Source organism: Scyliorhinus canicula, chromosome 18 (assembly GCF_902713615.1).
Source record: "Scyliorhinus canicula chromosome 18, sScyCan1.1, whole genome shotgun sequence".
Classification (NCBI taxonomy): domain Eukaryota; kingdom Metazoa; phylum Chordata; class Chondrichthyes; order Carcharhiniformes; family Scyliorhinidae; genus Scyliorhinus; species Scyliorhinus canicula.
Genome location: NC_052163.1, coordinates 122,450,351 through 122,473,412, shown reverse-complemented (window position 1 = coordinate 122,473,412; position 23,062 = coordinate 122,450,351). Strand labels below are relative to the sequence as shown.

Genomic DNA, 23,062 nt, shown 5'->3' with positions numbered 1-23,062 from the left:
ACCCCCTCCCCCTCAACAGACGGCCACCCCCTCCCCCTCAACAGACGGCCACCCCCTCCCCCTCAACAGACGGCCACCCCCTCCCCCTCAACAGACGGCCACCCCCTCCCCCTCAACAGACGGCCACCCCCTCCCCCTCAACAGACGGCCACCCCCTCCCCCTCAACAGACGGCCACCCCCTCCCCCCCAACAGACTGCCTCCCCCTCCCCCTCAACAGACGGCCTCCCCCTCAACAGACGACCACCCCCTCCCTCCAACAGCAGATCCTTCTCCCCCCCCCCCTCAACAAATAGACATCAAGTGAAGTTTTTACCCACTTGCTCCCAGTCACTGATGGAGAATGGATGGAGCGGCGGGGACGCGGCCGCATCTTCCCCCTTTTTCCAAGCACCGACACAGGGGCGAGGGGCTCCTTCGGCCTTCTCCTTCCCCGCAAAAAAAGTACCGGTTCCCTTTAAGCGAACGATGTGGTGAAGGGAGCAGGAAGCCCGGCCCTCGCCTCCTGTCCCTGTACCGACTCCCCGTTGGCCCTCTCTCCCCCGCCGTCGTCGGAGCAACGAGTAGGCTTCCGGTTGCAGACTGGGCGGGGCCGAGGTGGACTTCCGGGTCGAGGGTCGTCAGCGGGCCAGGCCCCGCCCTCCGCCGCCCTTTTCAAAGCACGTCACCAAACGGCCGCTGGTGATACGCGCGCGGGAGTGGCCCCGACCCCCGCCTTCATGCAGCTCGGTTTCCCGCGCTCCCCTTAACGATCGACGCGAGTCAATTAGTTTCCAGTCGCATCGACGCTTCGTCTTTTTGGGAGGTGGGGGTGAGGAGGGGGGTAGGTGGGGGTGAGGAGGGGGGTAGGTGGGGGTGAGGAGGGGGGTAGGTGGGGGTGAGGAGGGGGGTAGGTGGGGGTGAGGAGGGGGGTTGGTGGGGGTGGGGAGGGTGAGGGGGGGAAGGGGTGCTGGGGGGAGGGGGGTGCTGGGGGTGAGGAGGAGGAGGGGGGCGGAGGGGGTGCTGGGGGTGAGGAGGGGGCGTCCTGGGTGTGAGGGGGGGATGGGGTGTTGGTGGGGGGGTAGGGGGCTGTTGGTGGGAGGGGGTGCATGGGGAGGGGGTGCATGGGGAGGCGTGGTGGGAGGGGTGTTGGGGAGGGGGTTGTGGGGAGCGGGAGTTGGTGCGTGGTGAGAGAATTGGGGTGGCGAGGGGAAGCAATGGGTGTAGTGCCAACAGACGTCTGGATCAGAAAGGGAGAATTTTAGCGGTCATGGTGTGTAAGGCTGTAGAGATAAGCCAGGGAACTATAGACCACCGAGTCTCATTTCGGTGGTAACATTCAAGGCATAGGTTATAAAAACAGGGTGGTCATGTTGGAGCTATATAGAACCTTGGTGAGGCCACAGCTCGAGTAGTGTACAATTCTGCTCGCCACTTTATAGGAAGCATGTGATTCGTCAGGATGTTGACTAGAATGGAACGTTTTAAGTTTTGAAGAGAGGTTGGATAGGCTTGGGTTATTTTCGTTGGAGCAGAAAAGACGGTGGGGCGACCTGATCAAGGTGTACAAGATTATGATGAGCACAGTAAGAAGTCTTACAACACCAGGTTAAAGTCCAACAGGTTTGTTTCAAACACAAGCTTTCGGAGCACGGCTCCTTCTTCAGGTGAAGGAGCCGTGCTCCGAAAGCTCGTGTTTGAAACTGCTCAGGATTATGATGAGCATGGACAGGGTGGATGGCAGGCAACTGTTCCCCTTAGTTGCAAGCCAGTCACGTGGGGACACAAGTTCAATGTGAGGGGCAGGAGGTTTGTGGGGCGGGCGGTGGTTGTGAGCAAAAACCTTTTTACCCAGACGGTGGTGACGGTCTCTGCAGAATGCACCACCTGGGAGAGTGGAAGAGGCGAATTGCCTCACATCCTTTAGAAAGCACCTGGACTTCTACAAAAAATTCGCGATAGCGCTGGCCCCGCACCTGCTGGAGATGTTCACAGACTCGCTAGCTAGGGGCACACTGCCACCCACGTTAGCACAGGCCTCAATCTCACTGATACCTAAGAAAGACAAAGACCCAACGGAATGTGGATCATACAGACCCATATCTCTGCTGAACGCAGACGCCAAAATACTCGCCAAAATCCTAGCCAAAAGGCTAGAAGGCTATGTACCTGAGGTGGTCACAGAGGACCAGACGGGCTTCGTCAAAGGTAGACAGCTTACCTCGAACATCAGGCGCCTGCTGAACGTGATAATGACCCCCTTCGTGGAGAGAACACGAGGTGATCGTCTCCCTGGACGCAGAAAAGGCCTTCGACAGAGTCGAATGGAAATACCTCATAGTGGTACTGGAGCGGTTTGGGCTTGGAACAGGGTTCACCGCTTGGGTAAAGCTCCTATACAACGCTCCCATGGCGAGCGTACGGACCAACAATACCAACTCCCAATACTTCCAGCTGCACAGGGGCACCAGACAAGGATGCCCACTGTCCCCGCTGCTGTTCGCACTAGCAATCGAACCGCTAGCAATCGCGCTCAGGGCAGCAAAATATTGGAGGGGTATCCGAAGGGGAGGCAGAGAACACAGAGTCTCACTGTATGCACATGACCTGCCCCTCTACATCTCGGACCCACAGAGCAGCATGGACGGAATCATTGCGCTCCTGAAAGAGTTTGGAGCCTTCTCGGGACACAAACTCAACATGAGCAAAAGCGAGATTTTCCCAGTACACCCGGGGGGGGGGGGGGGGGGGGGCAGCACTAAAGGGGCTGCCGTTCAAACAAGCCCGACACAAATTCCGCTACCTGGGGATCCAAATAGCCTATGACTGGAAAGGGATCCACAGGGGCTGGTTTCGCTCACTGAGCTAAATCGCTGGCTTTTAAAGCAGGCCAGCAGCACGGTTCGATTCCCGTACCAGCCTCCCCGGACAGGCGCCGGAATGTGGCGACTAGGGGCTTTTCACAGTAACTTCATTGAAGCCTACTCGTGACAATAAGCGATTTTCATTTCAAATGGAACCTCACCAGTCTGACGGAGGAAGTAAAAAAGGACCTGCAAAGATGGAACACACACCCACTCACCCTCGCAGGGAGAGTCCAGACGATCAAAATGAATGTATTGCCCAGGTTCCCCTTCCTGTTTAGATCCATTCCGATCTACATCCCCAAGGCCTTTTTCAAAGCGCTGGACAAACTTATCATGGCATTCGTATGGGGGGGGGGGGGTAAAAATGCTAGGATCCCAAAGAAGGTCCTACAAAAAACAAAATCCGGGGAGGGCTAGCCCTCCCGAACCTACAATTTTACCACTGGGCGGCAACAGCCGAGCGAGTAAGGGAATGGATCCAGGAGCCAGAGGCCGAGTGGGTGCGTGCGGAGGAGGCCACCTGCATGGGGACCTCCCTCCGGCCCTCGCCACAGCAGCACTCCCATCCCCACCCAAAAAACACTCCAGCAGCCCAGTGGTGACAGCCACCCTCCAATCGTGGAACCAACTGCGGCAGCAATTTGGCCTGACCAAAATGTGGGTCAAGGCTCCCATCTGCAACAACCATAGGTTCACCACACCACCTTCAAAAGGTGGAGGCAGGACGGAGGGACATTGACAGTCAGGGACCTATACATGGACGGCAGGATTGCAACACTGGACGAACTGACAGAAATTCCGGCTAGCCGGGGGAACAAGCTACGGTACCTGCAGCTCAAAAACTTCTTACGAAAGGAGACAAGGACGTACCCACCACCGCCACGACAGACACTACTGGAAGACCTACTGGACGCAAGTATCCTAGAGAAAGGGAACTGTAGCAACATGTATGACCGACCTGTAGAAAGGGACGCACCGTACTGGACGCAACAAGAAAGAAATGGGAGGATGACCTGGGGATTGAGATAGGGTGGGGACTCTGGAGCGAAGCACTGCATAGGGTCAACTCCACGTGCGCAAGGCTCAGCCTGACGCAACTAAAAGTGGTACATAGAGTCCACTTAACAAGAAACCGTATGAGTAGGTTCTTCCCGGAGGTGGAGGACAGATGTTAACGGTGCCAAAGAGGCCCGGCCAACCATGCCCACATGTTCTGGTCTTGCCCCAGACTTGTGGAGTACTGGACAGCCTTCTTCGAGGCTGTGTCCAAAGTGGTGAGGGTGGAGCCATGCCCTATAGTGGCGGTCTTCGGGGTTTCAGACCAGCCAGATCTATTCCTGGGGAGGAGGGTGGACACCTTTGCCTTTGCCTCCCTGATCGCCTGCCGTAGAATCCTGTTTGGCTGGCGGTCAGCAGCACCACCCAGAGCTGCAGACTGGCTGTCTGACCTCTCGGAATCTCTCCAAATGGAGAAAATCAAATTCGCCATCTGAGGGTCAGACGGCTTCCACAGAACGTGGGAGCCATTCATGCAATTGTTCCAGGACCTGTTTGTGGACAACGAACAACAGGAAGAATAGTCGGGTGGCCAAGAATCAGGGGAAAATGGACGGGAATCGGGGGAAGGTAGCCGGGGGGTGGGTGGGGAGGGCTACGGGTTCGTTATGGGTATTTGTTCTCATGGTTTTATGCTTATTTCTTTTTCTTGTTAATTTATTGTTTTTGTATTGGAGGGGAGAGTTACTGTTTTTCTCTGTTGTGATAAAATTTGTCGTTGAAAACTTGAATAAAAATTATTCAAAAAAAAAGGAAGGACAAAGCCGCAAGCGACAGTCTGATGGCAAGCTAAGACCCAAAACCAAATTGTAAATAAATGCCTATAAACATGTGCCTCGGCCATATTGGGGAATGTAAAATATGTATACCGGATAAAGGGGGCGGCCACAGTTGTTATTATGAAGATGCTTACCTGTAAATATACATGTTAATTTTTGCGTGTTTTTTTTCTAATAATTTGTAATTTGTTGGATATAAAATATGAAAACTCAATAAAAACATTTCCAAAAAAAAAGAAAGCACCTGGATCGGAAGAGGACCCCTCGCCTATGAGCTGGACAGGGCTCACCGGTCACTCCGGCCGAAACCAAAGGCAAATGAACCACCAAGAACTGTGATAGTATGCGTCCACAGCTGTCAGCAAAGGAAAGGTGCTGAGATGGGCAAAGCTGAATCAGGTGATGAGGTGGAAAGGCGGTGGTATTCGTATATATCAGGCTCAAAGCAGAGCTGGCAAGAAGGTGGGCGGTCTTTAGTTGGTCAAAGGTGGTATATAAAGGCAGCGTTAGGTTTGGGGTGGTCTACTCGGCGAAGCTGAGAATCACACGCATATCTCCAGAGATTGCTACTTGGAGGAGGCGGAGGCATTCGTGAAAGCTGAAGGACTGGGATGGAATTGAGTTGGGACCTATCGTTCTAATCTTTTTTCTTTCAGGTTGTGTTTAGGAGGGGATGGTTTGGGGACTTTTGGGTGATTTGTTGGGATTTGTTTCTTTTGGGTTTGAGGGATTACTGTGTTGGGAGTTTGGAAGGTCTGGGTGTAGGGCCTTTGTGTTGGTTTTCACTTTGATATTGGGTATGTGGGTGAGAGGGCTACCTCTAGCAAATGTAAGTGGACTAGTTTAGTTGGTTGGCAGCTGCGAGAGAGAGATTGTGTGGGTTCTGGATGGGGCGGGGGAGCTGGTGGTGGTGACGGAACAGGTGAACATTTGAGGAGTTCTACAAAAAGTTGTATATTATAGAATGTGCAATGCAGAAGGAGGCCATCTGACCCATTAGAGTCCGTACCGGCCTTTGGAAAGCGCACCCCACTTAAGCCACACCCCCATCCTATCTCCATAACCCAGTAACCCCACCTAACTTCTTTTGGACACTAAGGAGCAACTTTAACATGGCCAATCCATCCAACCTCCACATCTTTGGTCTGTGGGAGAAAACCGGAGCACCCGGAGGAAATCCATGCAGGCATGGGGAGAACATGCAGACTCCCCACTGACAGTGACCCAAGTCGGGAATGGAACCTGGGACCCTGAGCTGTGAAGCAACAGTGCTAACTACTGTGCTGCCCTGATGAGGTCAAGGATGAGCCGGTTGTTTGAGGAGGTGGAGGATTCCTGTGAATGGTGTGGGAGGGGCCCGGCCAATCGTGTACATATATTCTAGTTCTGCCCTGAAGTTGGAGGAATTTTGGTGGATGTTCTTCAGCACCATATAGGCAGTCTTGCACGTGATTTAGACCCCAGACCCGTGAGGGTCATGGGGTCATGTTTGGGGTGTCGGACTTGCCGGAGTTGCAGGTGCGAACTGGGACAGATATTTTAGTTATCGCCGGGTTGATCGTTCACAGGTGGGTCCTTTTGGGGTGGAGGTCACTTCTTCACCTTATACCTCTGTGTGGCTGGGGATCTAATGGAGTTTTTGTATTTGGAAAAGGTGAAATTTGCTTTGAGGAAGGCGAGTGAGGGGTTCCACAGGAGATGGGGTTTGTTTGTACTATATTTCGAGGACCTGGTTATGGTTAACTGCTATGAGGTGGCAAAGTGGGATGTTTGGTTGAGGATATCGGGAAGGGGGGGGGGGGGGGGGTGTGGGCGAAGGTCTTTGGGGTTTGCGTTGGTTTTTGCTTTGTAATGTGTTTCAAAAGTTAAAAGATTAAGGGCGCGATTCTCCGACCCCCACGTTGGGTGGGAGAATCGCGGGAGTGCCGGGCAATTCATGCCATGCCGCCCTGGCACCCGCACGCGATTTCCTCCCCCCCCCCTCCCAAAACGGTGTGTCGCGTTTTGCGACAGGCCGCTTGGAGAATCGCCGCTCCGGTCACTCATAGCCCCCTGGGGGTGGGAGAATAGTGGGCGAGGAGCGACCTCCGACGCCGGAGTGAAACACTCTGGTTTTCACTCCGGTGTCGGCACTTTGTCTCCCTTTGGGAGAATCGCGCCCTAAGAATTTGAATAAAAATATTTTTTAAAAAAGAGGTACCTGGATGAGCACTTGGTACGGACATAAGGTTCAACGCTATGGGCCAAGTGCTAGTAAATGGGATTAGCTAGGTAGGCCAGGTATTTTTCACGTGTCGGTGCAGACTTGATGGGCGGAGGGCCTCTTCACTGTGATTCTGGATGCAGAAAGTAGCAGGTTACCAAGGTCTTATAACGAACAATAGTTCATTCACTTGTCTGAGCAGCTCCTACATGCATGTACTCTGCTCATATTCGGGTGCGAACTCCCATGCTTCAGTCATGTGACCTCAAGTAACTGCATCATCACGTGACCACTCAATCGACATCTTTTCCGTTTAAGTTGAGCCAGCCAGGTAACAGTAAGCGTGAACAGCAACTTTGTGAAAGCCATTTTATAACATACAGGCTAACAATACATAGCTATTTACATAGGGCGAAACATGGATTAAGCCGGTGCATAGCTCATCATCTCCCCCTCCCCACGGGTGAGGAGTGCAGCATAGTAATCTGTGAACCCGGGCATGTTTCTTTAATAGATTTTTTAAAAAATTAGAATACCCAATTTTTTTAATAATTAAGGGGCTATTGAGGGTGGCCAATCCATCTACTCTGCACATCTTTGGGTTGTGGGGGTGAGACCCACACAGACACGGGGAGAATGTGCAAACTCCACATGGACAGTGATCCCGTGAGGCAGCAGTGCTAACCACTGCACCACCGTTCTGCACCCCCCCCCCCCCCTGTTTAGTAGATGCTTAGCTGAGCGTACACCTGTTCTGCCAGGCTGCTGGACTGTGTGTGTGTCGGGGCTGTTCCTGATACGCACAAAGTCCCATGTGTACAAAGTTTCTAAATTCATTGGAGACGACTTGGCAAGCATCATCTGTCATCAGTCTCTGAGGGAAATGGTGTGTGGTGAAGTGTCTTGAGCTTGATAGTGACTGTGTTACTTGTCATGTTTGGCAGGTAGTCGAGTTCAAACCAACCAAGTATGAATCAACTAAGACCAAATGTTGTTTACCATTCCATTCAAGCATGTCAGCAGCTGTGAATGACCAGGGGAGGTCTGAGACCTCATGTAAATGCAGCAGTCCTTTTGCTTGATGTGGATTGAGTGCATTGCATGGAATGAGTGGATTGTTTTATGAGGAAAAGTTGGATAGAATGGGCTTTTTTACACTGGAGATTAGAAGACTGGGGTGATTTGACTGAATTATATAAAATCCTGAATGGTCCTGACAAAGTGAACATGGACAGGATGTTTGCAGCGAGTCCAGAACAAGGTCAAAACAAAATTAGGAGTCCCTTTTAGGACAAAGAGGTGAAACCTTTTCTCTGAGGCTTGTACAACTTAGTAACTCTCTACCTCAGAAGATGGTGGAGGCTTTGGAATTGAATTTTTTAAGGTGGAGGTAAACAGACTCTTGTTAGGCAATCGGGAGTAGATGGGAATGTGGAATTCGAAACATAAACCTATCAATCACGATCTTATTGAATGATGGAGCAAGCTTGAGGCATTGAATGGAAGACTTCTCCTAATTCCCATACTTACATGAAACAGTCAGTCCACGTATGATGTAAGGGGAGTCACATGACTGATAGTCAGAATAGAGATAGCTCATTGGACTGAAAAAGCGCACTCTCTTGTATATCTGTTATGTTCTACAAAATAGACTGAGGTTGTTCTTGGAACAGAGGAGGCTGAGGGGAATTTTGATTGTAATGTACAAAATTGTGAGGGCTTTGGATAGAGCGAATGGGAAGAGCCTATTTACTTTCTCTGAAAGATCAGTGACTTGGGGGAATAGAGTTAAAAGTGATTGGTAGAAAGATGAGGGGAGATGCAGAAATCTGAAGAAGAATCGTACGGACTTGACATGCTAACTTCCCCAGCTGCTGCCAGACCCGCTTTGTTTTCCAGTATTTTCTGTTTTTGTTTCATTTAAAAGGTTTCTGGATATGCACGTCAAGTGCTGTAATCTGAAGAGTTATGGGCGAAATTCTGAAAAGCAGGATTAGGCTGGGTGACTTGTTTTTCGGCTGGTGAAGACATGATTGGCTAAGTGGCCTCAGTGTTGTAAACCTTGTATGATTCTAAATGTCTACTGTTCAGCCTCTGAACCTCTTCCTTTTTTTTGTTAAATTTAGAGTACCCAATTCATTTTTTCCAATAAAGGGGCAATTTAGCATGTCCAATCCACCTACCATTCACATCTTTGGGTTGTGGGGGTGAAACCCACGCAAACACGGGGAGAATGTGCAAACTCCACACGGTCAGTGACCCAGAGTATGGATCGAACCTGGGACCTCAGCGCCGTGAAACTGCAGTGCTAACCACCACCACCTTGCTGCCCCCCTGTACGTCTTCCTTAGCTGACAACAACAACATAAAACATGCTGGCAGCACGTGAAGGACCCCAAAATCTCCAGAAATAAAAATGGAAAATCTGCATTCTGACCGAAGACGAAAATACACCAAAAGAGAAGACATCAATTAAGCAGTTGGAAATCACGAGGAAGGCTCCAAAACAGATCTGGGGCTCATTAAAAGAAGAAAAGGGGGAAGACGGGTTTTGGAATCCCTGAGATTTGAGTCCTCACCCTCATATGAGGAAAGGACCCTAGAGGTCATGGGGTTGCCCGAGGGAGAGAACAGTGACCAACAATGAATTTGGCCTGCACTAGTGAAGCGAGGATCTACTGCCCCTTCAACCAGATGATATACATAGGATATACAATAAATACACAATGTAAATACAAAGACACAGACATCGGGTGAAGCATACAGAGTGAAGTACTACTCAATAGGAAGATATGTGGAGAGATCAGTTCAGTCCATAACACGGTCATTCAGAAGTCAGACCAGCGGGGTGAAGCTGTTTTTGAACTTGTTAGTGCGTGTTCTCAGACTTTTATATCTCCTGCCCGATGAAAGAGGTTGGAAGAGAGAATAACCTTGGTGGGAGGGGCCTTTGATTACGCTGCCTGCTTTCCCAAGGCAGCGGGACTGTAGACCGTGTCAATGGATGGGAGGCGGGTTCGCGTGATGGACTGTGCTGCGTTCACGACTGTAGTTTCTTACGGTCTTTAGCCGAGCAGTTGCCATATCAGACTGTGACGCAGCCAGATAGGATGCTTTTTATGGTGCACCTGTAAGCACCTGTAAAAATTTTGTTAAGTGTTAATGTGGACATGCTAAATTTCCTTAGTTTCCTGAGGAAATATAGGCGCTGTTAAGCTTTCTTGGTCGTAGCATTGAAGTGGGTGGACCGGGACAGATTGTTGGTGATGCACACACTCAGGAATTTGAAGCTGTCAACCATCTCCACCTCAGCACCATTGATGCAGACAGGGGCGTGTACGATACTTTGCTTCCTGAATTCACTGACCAGCTCCTTAGTTTTGCTGATGTTGAGGACAGATTCTTGTCATTACACCTCCACTAGGTTTTCTACCTCCCTCCTGTACTCTGACCCATCGTTGTTTGACATCCAACCCACTACAGTCGTGTCATCAGCAAACATGGAGATGGAGCAAACTTTTGTCACACAGTCGTGTGTGTAAAGGGAGTATAGTAGGAGGCTAAGTACGCAGCTTTGCGGGGCCCCGGTATTAAGGTCTATTGTAGAGGTGTTGTTTATCCTTACTGATTGTGGTCTATGGGTCAGGAAGTCAAGGATCCAGTTGCAGAGGGAGGAGCCAAGTCCTAGATTTTGGAGTTTCGATATGAGCTTGGCTGGGATTATGGCATTGCAAGTGGAGCTGTAGTCAATGAATAGGAGTCTGATGTAAGAGTCCTTGTTGTTGAGATGCTCCAGGGATGAGTGTAGGACCAGGGAGATGGCATCTGCTGTGGACCAGTTGTGGCGGTATGCGAATTGCAGTACATCTAGGAATTCTCGGAGTATGGAGCTGATGTGTCTCATGACCAACCTCTCGAAGAACTTCATAATGATAGCTGTCAAGGCCACCAGACGGTAGTCGTTGAGCCACGTTGCCTGGTTCTTCTTTGGCACTGGTATGATGGTGGTCTTGAAGCAGGTGGGAACCTCGGAATGGAGTAGGGAGCGGTTGAAGATGTCCGTGAACAACCTGCTAGTTGGTCCGTACAGTATCTGAGTGCACGACCAGGGAATCCATCCGGACCCATTGCTTTCCGAGGGTTCACTTTCAAGAAGGTTGATCTGACTTTGAAAGCTGTGACGGTAGGAATGGGTGTGTCTGTGGCTGCTGGGGCAGCTGATAACGGTTTGTTGGTTTCCTGCTCGAAATGGGCATTGAATGTATTGAGTTCACCAAGGAGGGGTGCACTACTGCTGGAGATTCTACTCGGCTTTGCTTTGTAGCCAGTTATGTTGTTTATGGTGGTGTCTAAGGAATGTCTCAGCCTCTGATGAACATGGCTGAGGGCCTCGATATGTCCCATTCGCGGAGGGACATGTCCCTGACACAGGTGGACACTCCAGGCACTCTGGAGCTTTGCCCAGGCACAGACTATCATCGCTGAGGACTTCAACACAATGGTGCAGACAATGGTGGGCCTCCAGGACTGACAGCGCCAGATGACTGACGTTTCTGGAGCTCACCCCAGCTGCCCTTCTGTCCCTACGGGCATTGCCAGGGAGGAGGAAGCGCTGGAGCCCATCTCAGAGCCTTTCACCAAGGAGACTTAGGCGGTCTGCAGTCCTTCTGAATCCCACCTCTCCTGACTCCGATGCATGCCAACGGCAGTGGGCAGAACAGGGTGGCACGGTGACACCGGTAAGTTGGCCGAACTATTTAGAGGACGTCTGACAAAGGATCAAGGACCACAGGATGCGGAAGCCACCAGGCTGCCTCCACGTCTGATGTGTACCCTGGGGCCACATCTGGATGTAGCACTGGACCGCGGAGGATCAAGAAGTTTTAGGAGTACTGAGTGGGCACAGGTGAGGTTAGTATTCGTAGCTAGACAGAATGGATAATTGGCACAAATCTTCACCAGTAAAGCATTTCACACCTGAAACATGTAAAGCCTCTGTCATTTTAATCTTCACAACAGGGTGGGTTCTCTTTCCCCCCCCCCCCCCCCCCCCCCCGCCCCGCCGAGGCACTTCCTGTTATAGGTACCCCAAGAACTGGCACTGATGAGAGCATAGGAAACCCATAGTGACGGACATCCCAGACTGAAAGCCCCGTCACTCACTCTACACAGATGTTTCCCCCCATGCCCATCCCCACACACAGCAGTCCAAAATAAACATCCATCGATGCAGACTCCATCACGAGGATGGGTATGAACGTGCCGTCAGCACAAAAACAGGAATCAGACCTAATCAGAACCTGAGGCACACCTCCGCTTTCCTCACAGCGTGTGGTCATCCACTTCTTTTGAATAGTGACCTGCCGACAGTGCCAACATAGACCCATCACCCTGGTGTGATATAATGTAGACCCTTGGAGGGCAGGAGAGGAATCGGTGGTCGGAGAGGGTGTAGAGGATGGTTGGGGAAGGGAACAAGGTGATAGGGGGAGATGCAGTGATGTGGAGAGTGTAGGGGAGACATACACACAACTTCGTCTCTTTTGAATCTGGAGACTATGAAGGCCTCATTGCAACGCTCAGTGACAGCACGGGTGGCACCACAGGCCTAATTCTAACAGGTCTCCACCTCGGTCTCAGGCCTCCACACAGACGTCATCAGTTGTGATTTCAGCGGGCATCCATTGTCCTCCACAAGTCAAACCGTCATCCTGGGCTGGTCCTCAAATATAACGGGGATCTCAGAGTGCACCTGCTGGAGCTGGCATGCCCACTCCCAGGATTGCGGGCACACATGTACATGGTCCTGACGCTTTACTTACATAGAACATAGAACAGTACAGCACAGAACAGGCCCTTCGGCCCTCGATGTTGTGCCGAGCAATGATCACCCTACTCAAACCCACGTATCCACCCTATACCCGTAACCCAACAACCCCCCCATACCTTACTTTTAAGGACACTACGGGCAATTTAGCATGGCCAATCCACCTAACCCGCACATCTTTGGACTGTGGGAGGAAACCGGAGCACCCAGGGGAAACCCACGCACACACGGGGAGGACGTGCAGACTCCGCACAGACAGTGACCCAGCCGGGAACCGAACCTGGGACCCTGGAGCTGTGACCTACCTAGGCTCTGTACATTCACGGAGTGGAACCCTTTCGTGTTAATAAAGGGCATTCCCTGGTGTCCCGGGATTTTTAGGGTGACATGCATGTCATCGATGGCCCCTGGACCTGGGGCATCCCGGTGATGGCGACGAATCCTGCAGCCCAGGCATCTTGGTGGGCCTGGCTAAGGTTGAAGGAGATGTTGTTGGATGTCCCGGCATACAGAGCATCCGTCACCTCACGGATACACCTGTGGGCTGATGATTGCAAGATGTCACACAGGTCATTGCTAAGAACTGGTTTGATCCGGTGGCATAAAAATTAAGGGCTGCCATGTTCTTCGTGGCCACCAGGAGCGGGTATCCTCCTCTATGGGGTGCCATGTCCACGAGGACATGGTGCAGGTGCTGCACTGTCTCCCTGTTGAAGTGCAGTCTTTTGCAGCATTCATTGTAGGACCATGAGCTCTGCAAACTCACTCCCAGCCGGATCAGAAGCCCCTAGATCATAGACTTCTGCCAGCAACATCAGGAAGGTTGTGCTTAGCTGTCATCCGTTCATCTAGATAGTTACCCTTTGGTCATGAGAGGGTCCTTGGTGGTGAACCCCTGCTCTTTACTTTTTGGTTGCTGGCAGCTGCCTCTATGGTGCTGATGCACCTAGATAAAGGCACGCTGATCAGGCATCAAAGGTTGCAGGACATCCAAGGTGCGATTCAGCACACTGAAGTTAACGTCTGCTGAACAGTGCGTTTAGGAACATAGAACAGTACAGCACAGAACAGGCCCTTCGGTCCTCGATGTTGTCCCGAGCATTGTCCGAAACCAAGATCAAGCTACCCCACTCCCTGTCATTCTGGTGTGCTCCATGTGCCTATCCAATAACCGCTTGGAAGTTCCTAAAGTGTCCGACTCCACTATCACAGCAGGCAGTCCATTCCACACCCTAACCACTCTCTGAGTAAAGAATCTACCTCGGACATCCCTCCAATATCTCCCATCCTGAACCTTATAGTTATGCCCCCTTGTAACCCGAGGAAATAGTCTCTGAACGTCCACTCTATCCCCCTCATCATCTTATAAACGTCTATTAAGTCGCCTCTCATCCTCCTCCGCTCCAAAGAGAAAAGCCCTAGCTCCCTCAACCTTTCCTCATAAGACCTATCCTTCAAACCAGGCAGCATCCTGGTAAATCTTTGCACCCTTTCCAATGCTTCCACATCCTTCCTATTGTGAGGTGACCAGAACTGCACACAATACTCCAAATGTGGTCTTACCAGGGTCATATACAGTTGCAGCATAACTCCGCGGCTCTTAAAGTCAAGCCCCCGTTAATAAACGCTAACATACTATAGGCCTTCTTCACGGCTCTATCCACTTGAGTGGCAACCTTCAGAGATCAGGAAGAATGTAGATTTTAATCAAGATTATTTAAAGGCTGCCATGGCAGCTAACTATTCATACAACACAGTTCCTTTAGGACAACCAACGTGCTGGGCAGGCTGTTCTACTCGGTCCGTACGAGCTTTAGCTTGCTGGGCCTCCGCCACTAGTCGGGAAGCTCATGTTCACAGTATTCCCATGGGCCTCGTGGAGGTTATTACAGCTTTAAAGTCGAAATCTTTTCTGTGTGCCTTGGTCTAATTGTGTGTCTTCTGCTTTAATTGAGGACTGCCATTGATAGGAGCACTGCCATGGGAGATCAGCTAGTTGTATGTAACAAGTTCTAATTCTGGCAGTGACTGTTGCCTGGAAGGAGGAAAGACATATGGGCAGTTTTGCATCGCAACAAACACAGTAACTGAGTTAAATATGGAGAGTTGGAAATGTTCACATTGTTTGACAGCTCTTCAGAAGAGATTGGGCGAGTAATGTGCTTATCAATTTATTTTACTTATAGTTCCAAAATAGTTAGATCAGATACGTAACCATTATGGACTGTTTTTTAAATTTAATTTAATTTAATTTTAATTTGTAAATTAACATTAATTGATCCTTGGGAAAATATGGTAATCTGCTAACCTAAAGTAGTTTATTTTTAAACCATGTGCAGTTGTAAATAAATACAGAGCATTTGGAGTAATGAATGGGTCTTATTTTTAGGTTTTGTTGTTTTTATTTACTTATTTACGAGTATAGATAACATAATAACATTTGTAGCTGCTTCCATGTTGCTGCATCTTAAATTTATGGTTTGGCTCCTGATCCATTTATCATACAAGAAACAGAGCCCAGTTTCTGGCATCCTTTCACTAAACAGATACCTTGCACGGTTGTGGAATAAAAAGACACTTCAGAAAAAGGTGAAATCAATATAATAAAAAAGACACCAACTGTAATAGAAAGTCTATGAAAAAAAGGAATATTTGAAGCACAATCATGGTCTTGCAATTTGCTCTATTCAATCAATGTAAAACATTTAACATTTTTTCAGCTGCATTTTGTTTATCTGTGGAAATGTGACAGTACTGTTAAAAATACTTACTAAATTAAACAGAGTTACTATAAGATACAATCAACTGCATAATACCTAAAGAAGATTGCAGTAAAAAGATTGCTGTACACAAGATATATTTATCTTCCACACAATATATTGTAAAGTCTTGAGTAATAGACACATAAGTAATGCATAATGTCATATAGATCATTCTCAGTTAAAAAGCCATTCAATTGATTATAAATATGTATAGTATGTCAAAAATGAGATTTGTAGATATATCATCCTTTGTAAACCTACAGATAATTTGAAGTTCATCTTCCATTTTCTGTTTGTAGTTTCATATCATGCTTTGTGGCACAATAATAGAGAATAACCTATTTGACAAAATTATAATACATTTTTATCACTGTTTCCATTTTTCCGTAAAGCTTGAAATACAACAGTTATTACGTAGAAAATCAATTTCTTAAATATTGGCAGTTTATCTAGTTGGGAAGAAATACTTTGCAACCATCTGCATAATAACCAAAGGCATAGTTGCGGAATTTATAAAGCATTCTACATATAAAAGTGAATATTTTCACCTATTAATAGCGTCTACTAATACCAGACAGTTTGGCGTTTTGCTAATTATTTACATTAACTACTTGTTTTTGCATAAAAGACATACATTATTTTTAAGGGGAAGCATATCTTACTGAATTTCAATATATTCCTAAGGTTATGAATTTTTGCGGTGATTCCCCAGCTCATCCACCATAACTTCAGGGGGAAGAGATTTAGAAAACCAGAAAAAATCCAGAGTATTTGGTAAGATTTAGGATTATTTTGCAAATAAATTGAATGCCTTTTCCCCTTAAGTTAAACAATTGTTTCTTCTGAACTTCGCATTGCTTCAGTTACATTTGTAGGATTTTTCAGCCTTTTGAGGTTTTGATGGCTTCGATGTGCTTTGTGACATTTAATGGAACTGTAGCTTACTGTGTGCCATCAGATTTCCGAAACTTGTGAAAAATATACTCTTGACAATGCTGGCATTTTAGGACATAAGCTGCATGTCTGATATTATCAAACTGTAATCTATGAATTCTACTATATTTTAAGGCAAAGGCTTGGGGTGAATTTTCACTAGTGCATTGAGTATGCATGGACACATTCATTGTTTACACAAGCATCACCTATATTGTAGCCCATTAACACACAATATTTATTTCTGATCCCACAGATGATACTGCTAATGTACCAGTCAGCACATACAAAGGGCGATTACTTTCTCACCTCTTCTCCCCACTCCCCTGCAGACCCCACACACACACTGTATGTATAAACATTCGGTTAAGAAGCTCTATGTGATACGATTTATATGCCATTGGACTAATCCAACAACATGGGTAATATAAATGGAACATGAATCATATCCCACACGTATCCTAATGGGCTGAATAATATGGGGGGTTGTGGATGAACCGCCTCCACAACCATAAAGTGCTGCAGACAGTCTAAATGACGGCCAAGGGGGACTTCTGCCCCTCATTGGGGAGGAAGTCCCACCCTCGGGAGATTCTGGCCAATTGGATTTGCCGGTAGCTCTATCAATGCCGGCAGAACCAAGAGTGGGTCAATGGCTACCATTGGGACTGCAAGAGAAGAACAATTAAAGGCCCATGGATCCCTGGATCAAGTAGGTAGGGGGTCTTGGGCAGGGAGGGTTGTCAGGTCTTGGAAGTGGGTGGGGGGGGGGGGGGGGAGTTAAGGCTGGAGGTGGGTAGGAAGAAAAGGGGGGCTGTGCAATCTCAGGGGAGCTGCCCCACAATTGACAAAGGGCAGGCCCAAAAGATTGAACCACCCTCCTCACCTTCCTGCTGTTTGAAGAACTTTTAAAAAAGATTGGGTTGCCCATTCCCACCTGACTGCCTACAGCAAACATTTTATGGCGTGGGCAGTGCATTATCAGGGTCAATTGGCTTGATGACAAGCCTAATTGGCCATTGATTACTTATTTGTATATGGTGGGCATGCTGCCTATTTTGGCACCCCCCTGCCCCTAGTATTATGGGGGCGAGTTTGGGGCTGGGCGGCAAGGCAGTGGGATGGGCTCCCGCACTATTTTAGGTCCCACCGAACCTAAAACACACCTGGGGGCATGTAAAATACAGCCCAATGTATATTTTTGTTTCCGCAGGTAAGTTTTAATATATTGTACAGAGTTATAAGACATGGGTTTCATTGAACGTAAGACTGAACACTATAAGAAGTAAACATTTATATGAACCATTGCATGCAAAATGTTCAGTTTCGAACATTCCTAGGATAGTATAGTATCTTAGTTAAACTACAGGTACAGGACACCTTTTCCGGCATCGCAAAAAGCAAAAGGATCCAAAAGCCAGCTGCATTTGGCTGTGGCATCATGTGCAGCAATTTTAAAATGGTGTGCAGATTTCTTTGAGCACCTGCTTTATTTTTTGGTGCCACACAGTTCGAAAACTGATCGAACAAGTATATTTTTGCAATTCGAAGTCCTGCTTGATTTGGTAGCGCCACACAGTTCGAAGACTGAACACGTGACCTTCTGAAATTCAAGTCTTTGCTGCTTCATCAAGTCAAAGAGGTCAGCAGGAAACGCTTTCACTGAGTATTAAGCATAAAGTGGAGTTATTAATGTGCCTGAAGAGGGCCGCCTCAGTGAAAAGATTAAATGAAGAGTATGGTGTTGGTACATCGACCATTCATAATTTGAAGAAACAAAAGGAGAAGTGACTTAAATACTTGAAGTTACTTACTGACAGCAACTTTCCCAAACTAACAGATAATAGGAAAACACTTCATCAGTAAAAGACTGTCCATGCAGACAAAGTGAATGGATGAGGCAGTATTGGAGCAAGAAATATCCATTGGATCGTTTCAATACTATGGCTCAAGCAAATGTGTTCCATGAAGAGCTAGGCTTATAACCACTGTGTGAATACTCTACAGGATGGTATGACAAAGTTTTAAAAAACACCATGTGTACATCTGCTGAAAGCATGTGGTGAAAAACATCCAACTGACTGAAACTGCTGAGGCATACTTGGTTGAAAGTCTGATACCGGAGGAAGTATACAATGCTGATGTGACCTCTTTATATTGGAGTCTGCTCCCAGGAAAACCGAAGTAACTGCGGATGAGACAGTACCAACGGGATTCAAAGATTCTAAGGAATGACTTACTGTGCTTGAATATTCAAATGCACCATGTACCCATATGTATAAATTGCTAGTCATTGGTAAATATCACAATCCTAGGTCTTTCGAAGAGATTAGGGAGTTCCCTGTTGTTCATAAGGCTAATAAGCGTGCATGGATAACTGGACTAATTTTCTTCGATTGCTACAAGAACCATTTTGTTCCAGGGCTCAGTGTCAGTCTGTTGGTCTTCCCGGGGGTTGCACAATATTGTTACTCCTTGATAATTGTGCCGCAAATTTTTTTTTAACATTTAGAGTACCCAATTGTTTTTTCTCCAATTAAGAGGCAATTTAGCGTGGCCAATCCACCTAACCTGCACATCTTTGGGTTGTGGGGTGAAACCCACGCAGACATGGGGAGAATGGGCAAACTCCACATGGACAGTGACCCAGGGCCGGGACCGAACCTGGGACCTCAGTGCTGTGAGGCATCCGCGCTAAGCACTGTGCCACCGTGCCGTCCAACTGTAGAAATAAATAAAAGTCTTTTTAGTCTTTATTTCTCAATTTAAAAAAAATGTTTTATAAGTGAATTGCACAGGCTCTAAAATCCATGAAATCCACAAATCTGAAACAGATCATGTCCCGGTGTCCAGTACCTGTAATGTTTGCATTTACTGACAAACAAATGGCGAGAAGCTATCTTTAACTCTGACTCAAAATTAAAATGAAGATTCTTGTATGCAATCTGCGGCTGCATGTATTTTTCTGAGATCACCTTGTTTTAACAGTTGTTACATTCCTATAAGTTTACACATTAATTAAATTTACTAATTGCTATGTTTAAATGTTTATAAAGACCATTACAATTTTAAGAAATTAAACTGATATTGTTAATTAATTGCTGCATTTTGTCAGGAGTCAAGTCGGTCCAATACACTGAAAAATAATTCTATTATTAATTCTAATTGATTTGAATGCTGAAGACAGAAACAAGGCTAACAAATTATTCCAGCAATATAATGTGGAAATGTACAGTAGGTCAGCCAGTACCTAAAAGACAGGTTAATTTTCTGTCAAATTCAGGATGAAGACAGTTAATTCCCAGGCCTCAAATATATTTCAAATATTTCTGATATGAAAGCAAAATACTGAGAAGCCACTGAAACAAAAGAGAGTTTGACCAACTTTCCCCAAGGGAAACTGGTTAATCATCAAACTGTTGGACTGTTTTTGATGCATGGCTTATTTCAAAAACTCCAAAAAATATTTGCACCTCTCATGTTGGATTGCTTTTTATGGATGGAGCGCAACAAATGGCTGGCCAGACAATTGAGCTGCCATGGAAGCCATACCGAGGTATTCTTTCATGGCAGTTTGATGAGCCTTGATGGAGAACTAAGGGAGGTGTTGAGATTAAGCTTTTAGATTTCCACTCTCTATCACTTGAGTAAAATATGTGAGTATAAGGTACGTTTGAGATGCAATCAATTTTATCACTATGGTTAAAGAGGCAGAGTACTATCAAGGGCATATTTTGATGTTGCATGAAGGGATAATAAATAAATAAAGTGTAACATTATCACAGTATTCTGCTCCGTCATGGATTTAATATAAAATAAACCATTCTGTTACTTTGTAATTGGCCTCATCTCACTAGCATGTTTATCAATTGGTCTGTAAGTAAATAGGGGAAATAACAAGGAGCCACATACCACAGAATATATTAACACAAGAGGACTTACTGTTATAGCCCCTGGGCCATGTTTCTGTGTAAGTAAATACTGATCAGCAGCAGCTTACTCTTGATTGTCAAGGACACAAGGTTCACTATTGGAGTGACCAGTAATGGTGAACTTGGGAGAACAGGGAAGACTTGATAGATGTAACAACCTATCTTTCTCTTTCAGGTGGGTACTGACCCGCTGTGGATTTTCAACAATTTCTGTTTTCATTTCCCATATCGAAAATCATTTTTCCTTTATTGTCACTGTATATTAGTCTCATTTATCAGATTTTAGTAAAGATATAACGAGAGTAAAAGCAAAACCTTTAGTAATGTTGATTTTGTGTGGCCTTTGTTCTGGTCTGCTTTTGTAACCTCAGTACATCTGTTTAACCAAAGTCTTTGGACCTCTTAATTGCTTTGTGATAAAGGCTTTGTTTTTTTCTTTAAATCACTTAAATTAATAAATGCCATTTGCCACTAAGTCAAATCATCTGTCATCAAAAATAATTAGAGTGAACATTACATCCAACAAATGGAATAACGGATGGCAGGAAACAGATGCTATGTTGTGTATTGGAAACTGCAGTGATCCCACATTTATGTTTTAAACTATTATCAGTCTACGTTGAGTGCTACTGCATAAAATACTATAAATATATACATCTTCACACATGAATTAAAGATCTGCCATAAACATTCCACTCAGGAAAATGTGGAACTTTCTTTACAGAATCATTTTTTTCTTGCAAAATATGCCATCACCATGGGTTTTGGAAGGAAAGGTCTGAGCCTGGGAACCTTGCCAGCATTCTTTGCATATCTTCCATGAGGCAGTCAGTCTTTGGAAACTAATTGCAAATGCTTGGCTATGACGTTTGCCCATTTTCCTTTTTGGGACTCTGCTCTTGGATGGAACAGGAGTTGTGTCTTCCCTTGGCGCTGTCATGACTGCCGTGGGTATGGTTGCTGGCATTTCCCAGTCGGCTTGAGGCTACTACAGCCTTAACAGCTGCCTGTCAAAACAAGACCAAAACAGCTCAACACTTCAGGTTTTATAAAATAGGTACTATGCTACACTGGAAAGCCGAATGAAATATATACCATAACTTGTGTTTCTTGCCAGCTGTAAGCCAGAACATAGTAATTTGCATGAATCACAGTTCCAAGAAGGCCATTAGATGCCAGTGAAAGATGTGCCAGTACACCTTTGTTGCAAATTAAACATTTGAGTATTTAAATATTACTGTTGCATCAAAATGTAAGTAAAGCAAAACATTTTCAACAGCAGCTAAATCAGGTGTATATAATAGCAATAAAGAAATCCTCTCTACTAAGCATACTCATTGGCCCAGATCTTTTGGCATCTGTGCTGAACATCAAATTGCTGCCTTGCTCGAAAATTCTCCTGACTTCTCACTGCTCTGCATTTTTTCCGGGACCTTCCAAGCCTGGATTTCACAGAAATGTGCAGCACAGCTTCATTTGGGGAACTCTGTTGGAGCAGAGTAGAGGTGCGACAAGAAGGCCACACTTAATTTTTATGGCATTAGCTGCCTTGCGATCAGCTTGTGATGAATATAACATTGATCACAGAACCAGCCGATGTCAAAGTAGTACAAATGAAACCTGTAATTATCATTCAGAATCCCTAATACCCATTGGGAAGAAACGTAGCAAATAGGATTATGAGTAAGATTTAAATAGTTTAAACTATCCCAATGAATGTATAAATTGTACTTCAGGATCTTGAGTTGATAAAGATAAATTCTTCGGAACGAAGAAACATCATTAGTAAAGGCTTAGCAATAAAGGCTTCGAGATGACATGGTGCTCGAATGACTATTACTTTGGCCACATTTCAAGATGTCAACCGCAACTAAACACTGATAACAGGTCCTGAGAAGGTTGACCATCCTTAAAATGATAATCCTACAAATGTGAATAGCCATCTTTAAAATGGCCCACAACAGATGAGTTCCGTGAAGGTTAAAAAAAGTACTTTCATTTTACTTAAGAAAATGTATGAAATCTACAAATGTGAATAGCCATCTCTACGATAGCTAGCACAGGCTGCTTGTTTCAGAGATAAGGAACATGAGGCTAGATTTGAATCTTTCTAACATTTCCTAGGTAACTACACAGGCAAGTCACATGGGTCTGTTCCAATTCTCTGGCTCCAGCTCTGATCCAGGTCCCGGGCTGCAGAGGAATTGCCATTGGAAGATTAAATTCCCAGGCAATTCCCACAGAGGACTGCTCATCAAGACTTCCACAGGATCCAGGTGCACACCTTTGGTTTAATGTGTGGTCTTCGAAGATTTGTCCTATTAACATTCACTGAGTTAGAGTTTTGCAGCTCATTTAATTAAAGTTCATACATTTTCTAATATAGATTCATATCTGGCAAGTTCCTGCTTGCCACAGCCTTCAATAACAAAAGTTGTTTTCCCAAGGGGAGCATATTTAATAGCATAATGTACAACCTATGTAATTGATCAAAGGCATATTTACTTGCCAACAATTGGCATGAATAAGAGAAATTATATAAACTAAGCTTGCATTTCCTGGATGGAGGAGGTTAAGGCATGATTTCAATTAAGCTTTTAGGATTTAAAAATTAATTGAAAGTAGAGATAGAAACTTTTTCTGCTGATGGAAAAGGTTGGGACATAGGAATTTAATCATACAATCAAAACTAAGCTACTCTATAATCTTAATCTTTATTATTGTC

General features: G+C 46.3%; 2 protein-coding genes across 7 annotated transcripts in view; both read right to left on the bottom strand.

Annotated features, from left to right (window-relative positions):
• Positions 1 to 593, bottom strand: part of LOC119952904 (PWWP domain-containing DNA repair factor 3A-like) — a 78,337-nt gene extending 77,744 nt beyond the window's left edge. For 4 of the 6 annotated variants that reach the window (XM_038776525.1, XM_038776524.1, XM_038776522.1 and 1 more), the window contains exon 1: positions 320 to 592. The gene's annotated coding sequence lies outside the window, so the exon portion shown is untranslated. Of the gene's footprint in view, positions 1 to 315 lie in introns of all 6 variants that reach the window. The other 2 variants (XM_038776521.1, XM_038776520.1) reach the window with 2 other exon arrangements.
• Positions 594 to 15,092: 14,499 nt separating this feature from the next.
• LOC119953174 (calcium/calmodulin-dependent protein kinase type IV-like) overlaps positions 15,093 to 23,062 on the bottom strand; it is a 161,903-nt gene continuing 153,933 nt past the window's right edge. Inside the window, exon 11 of the mRNA XM_038777130.1 lies at positions 15,093 to 21,344. Coding sequence (XP_038633058.1) covers positions 21,198 to 21,344 — 147 coding nt within the window. The 3' untranslated portion in view covers positions 15,093 to 21,197. The remainder of the gene's footprint in view (positions 21,345 to 23,062) is intronic.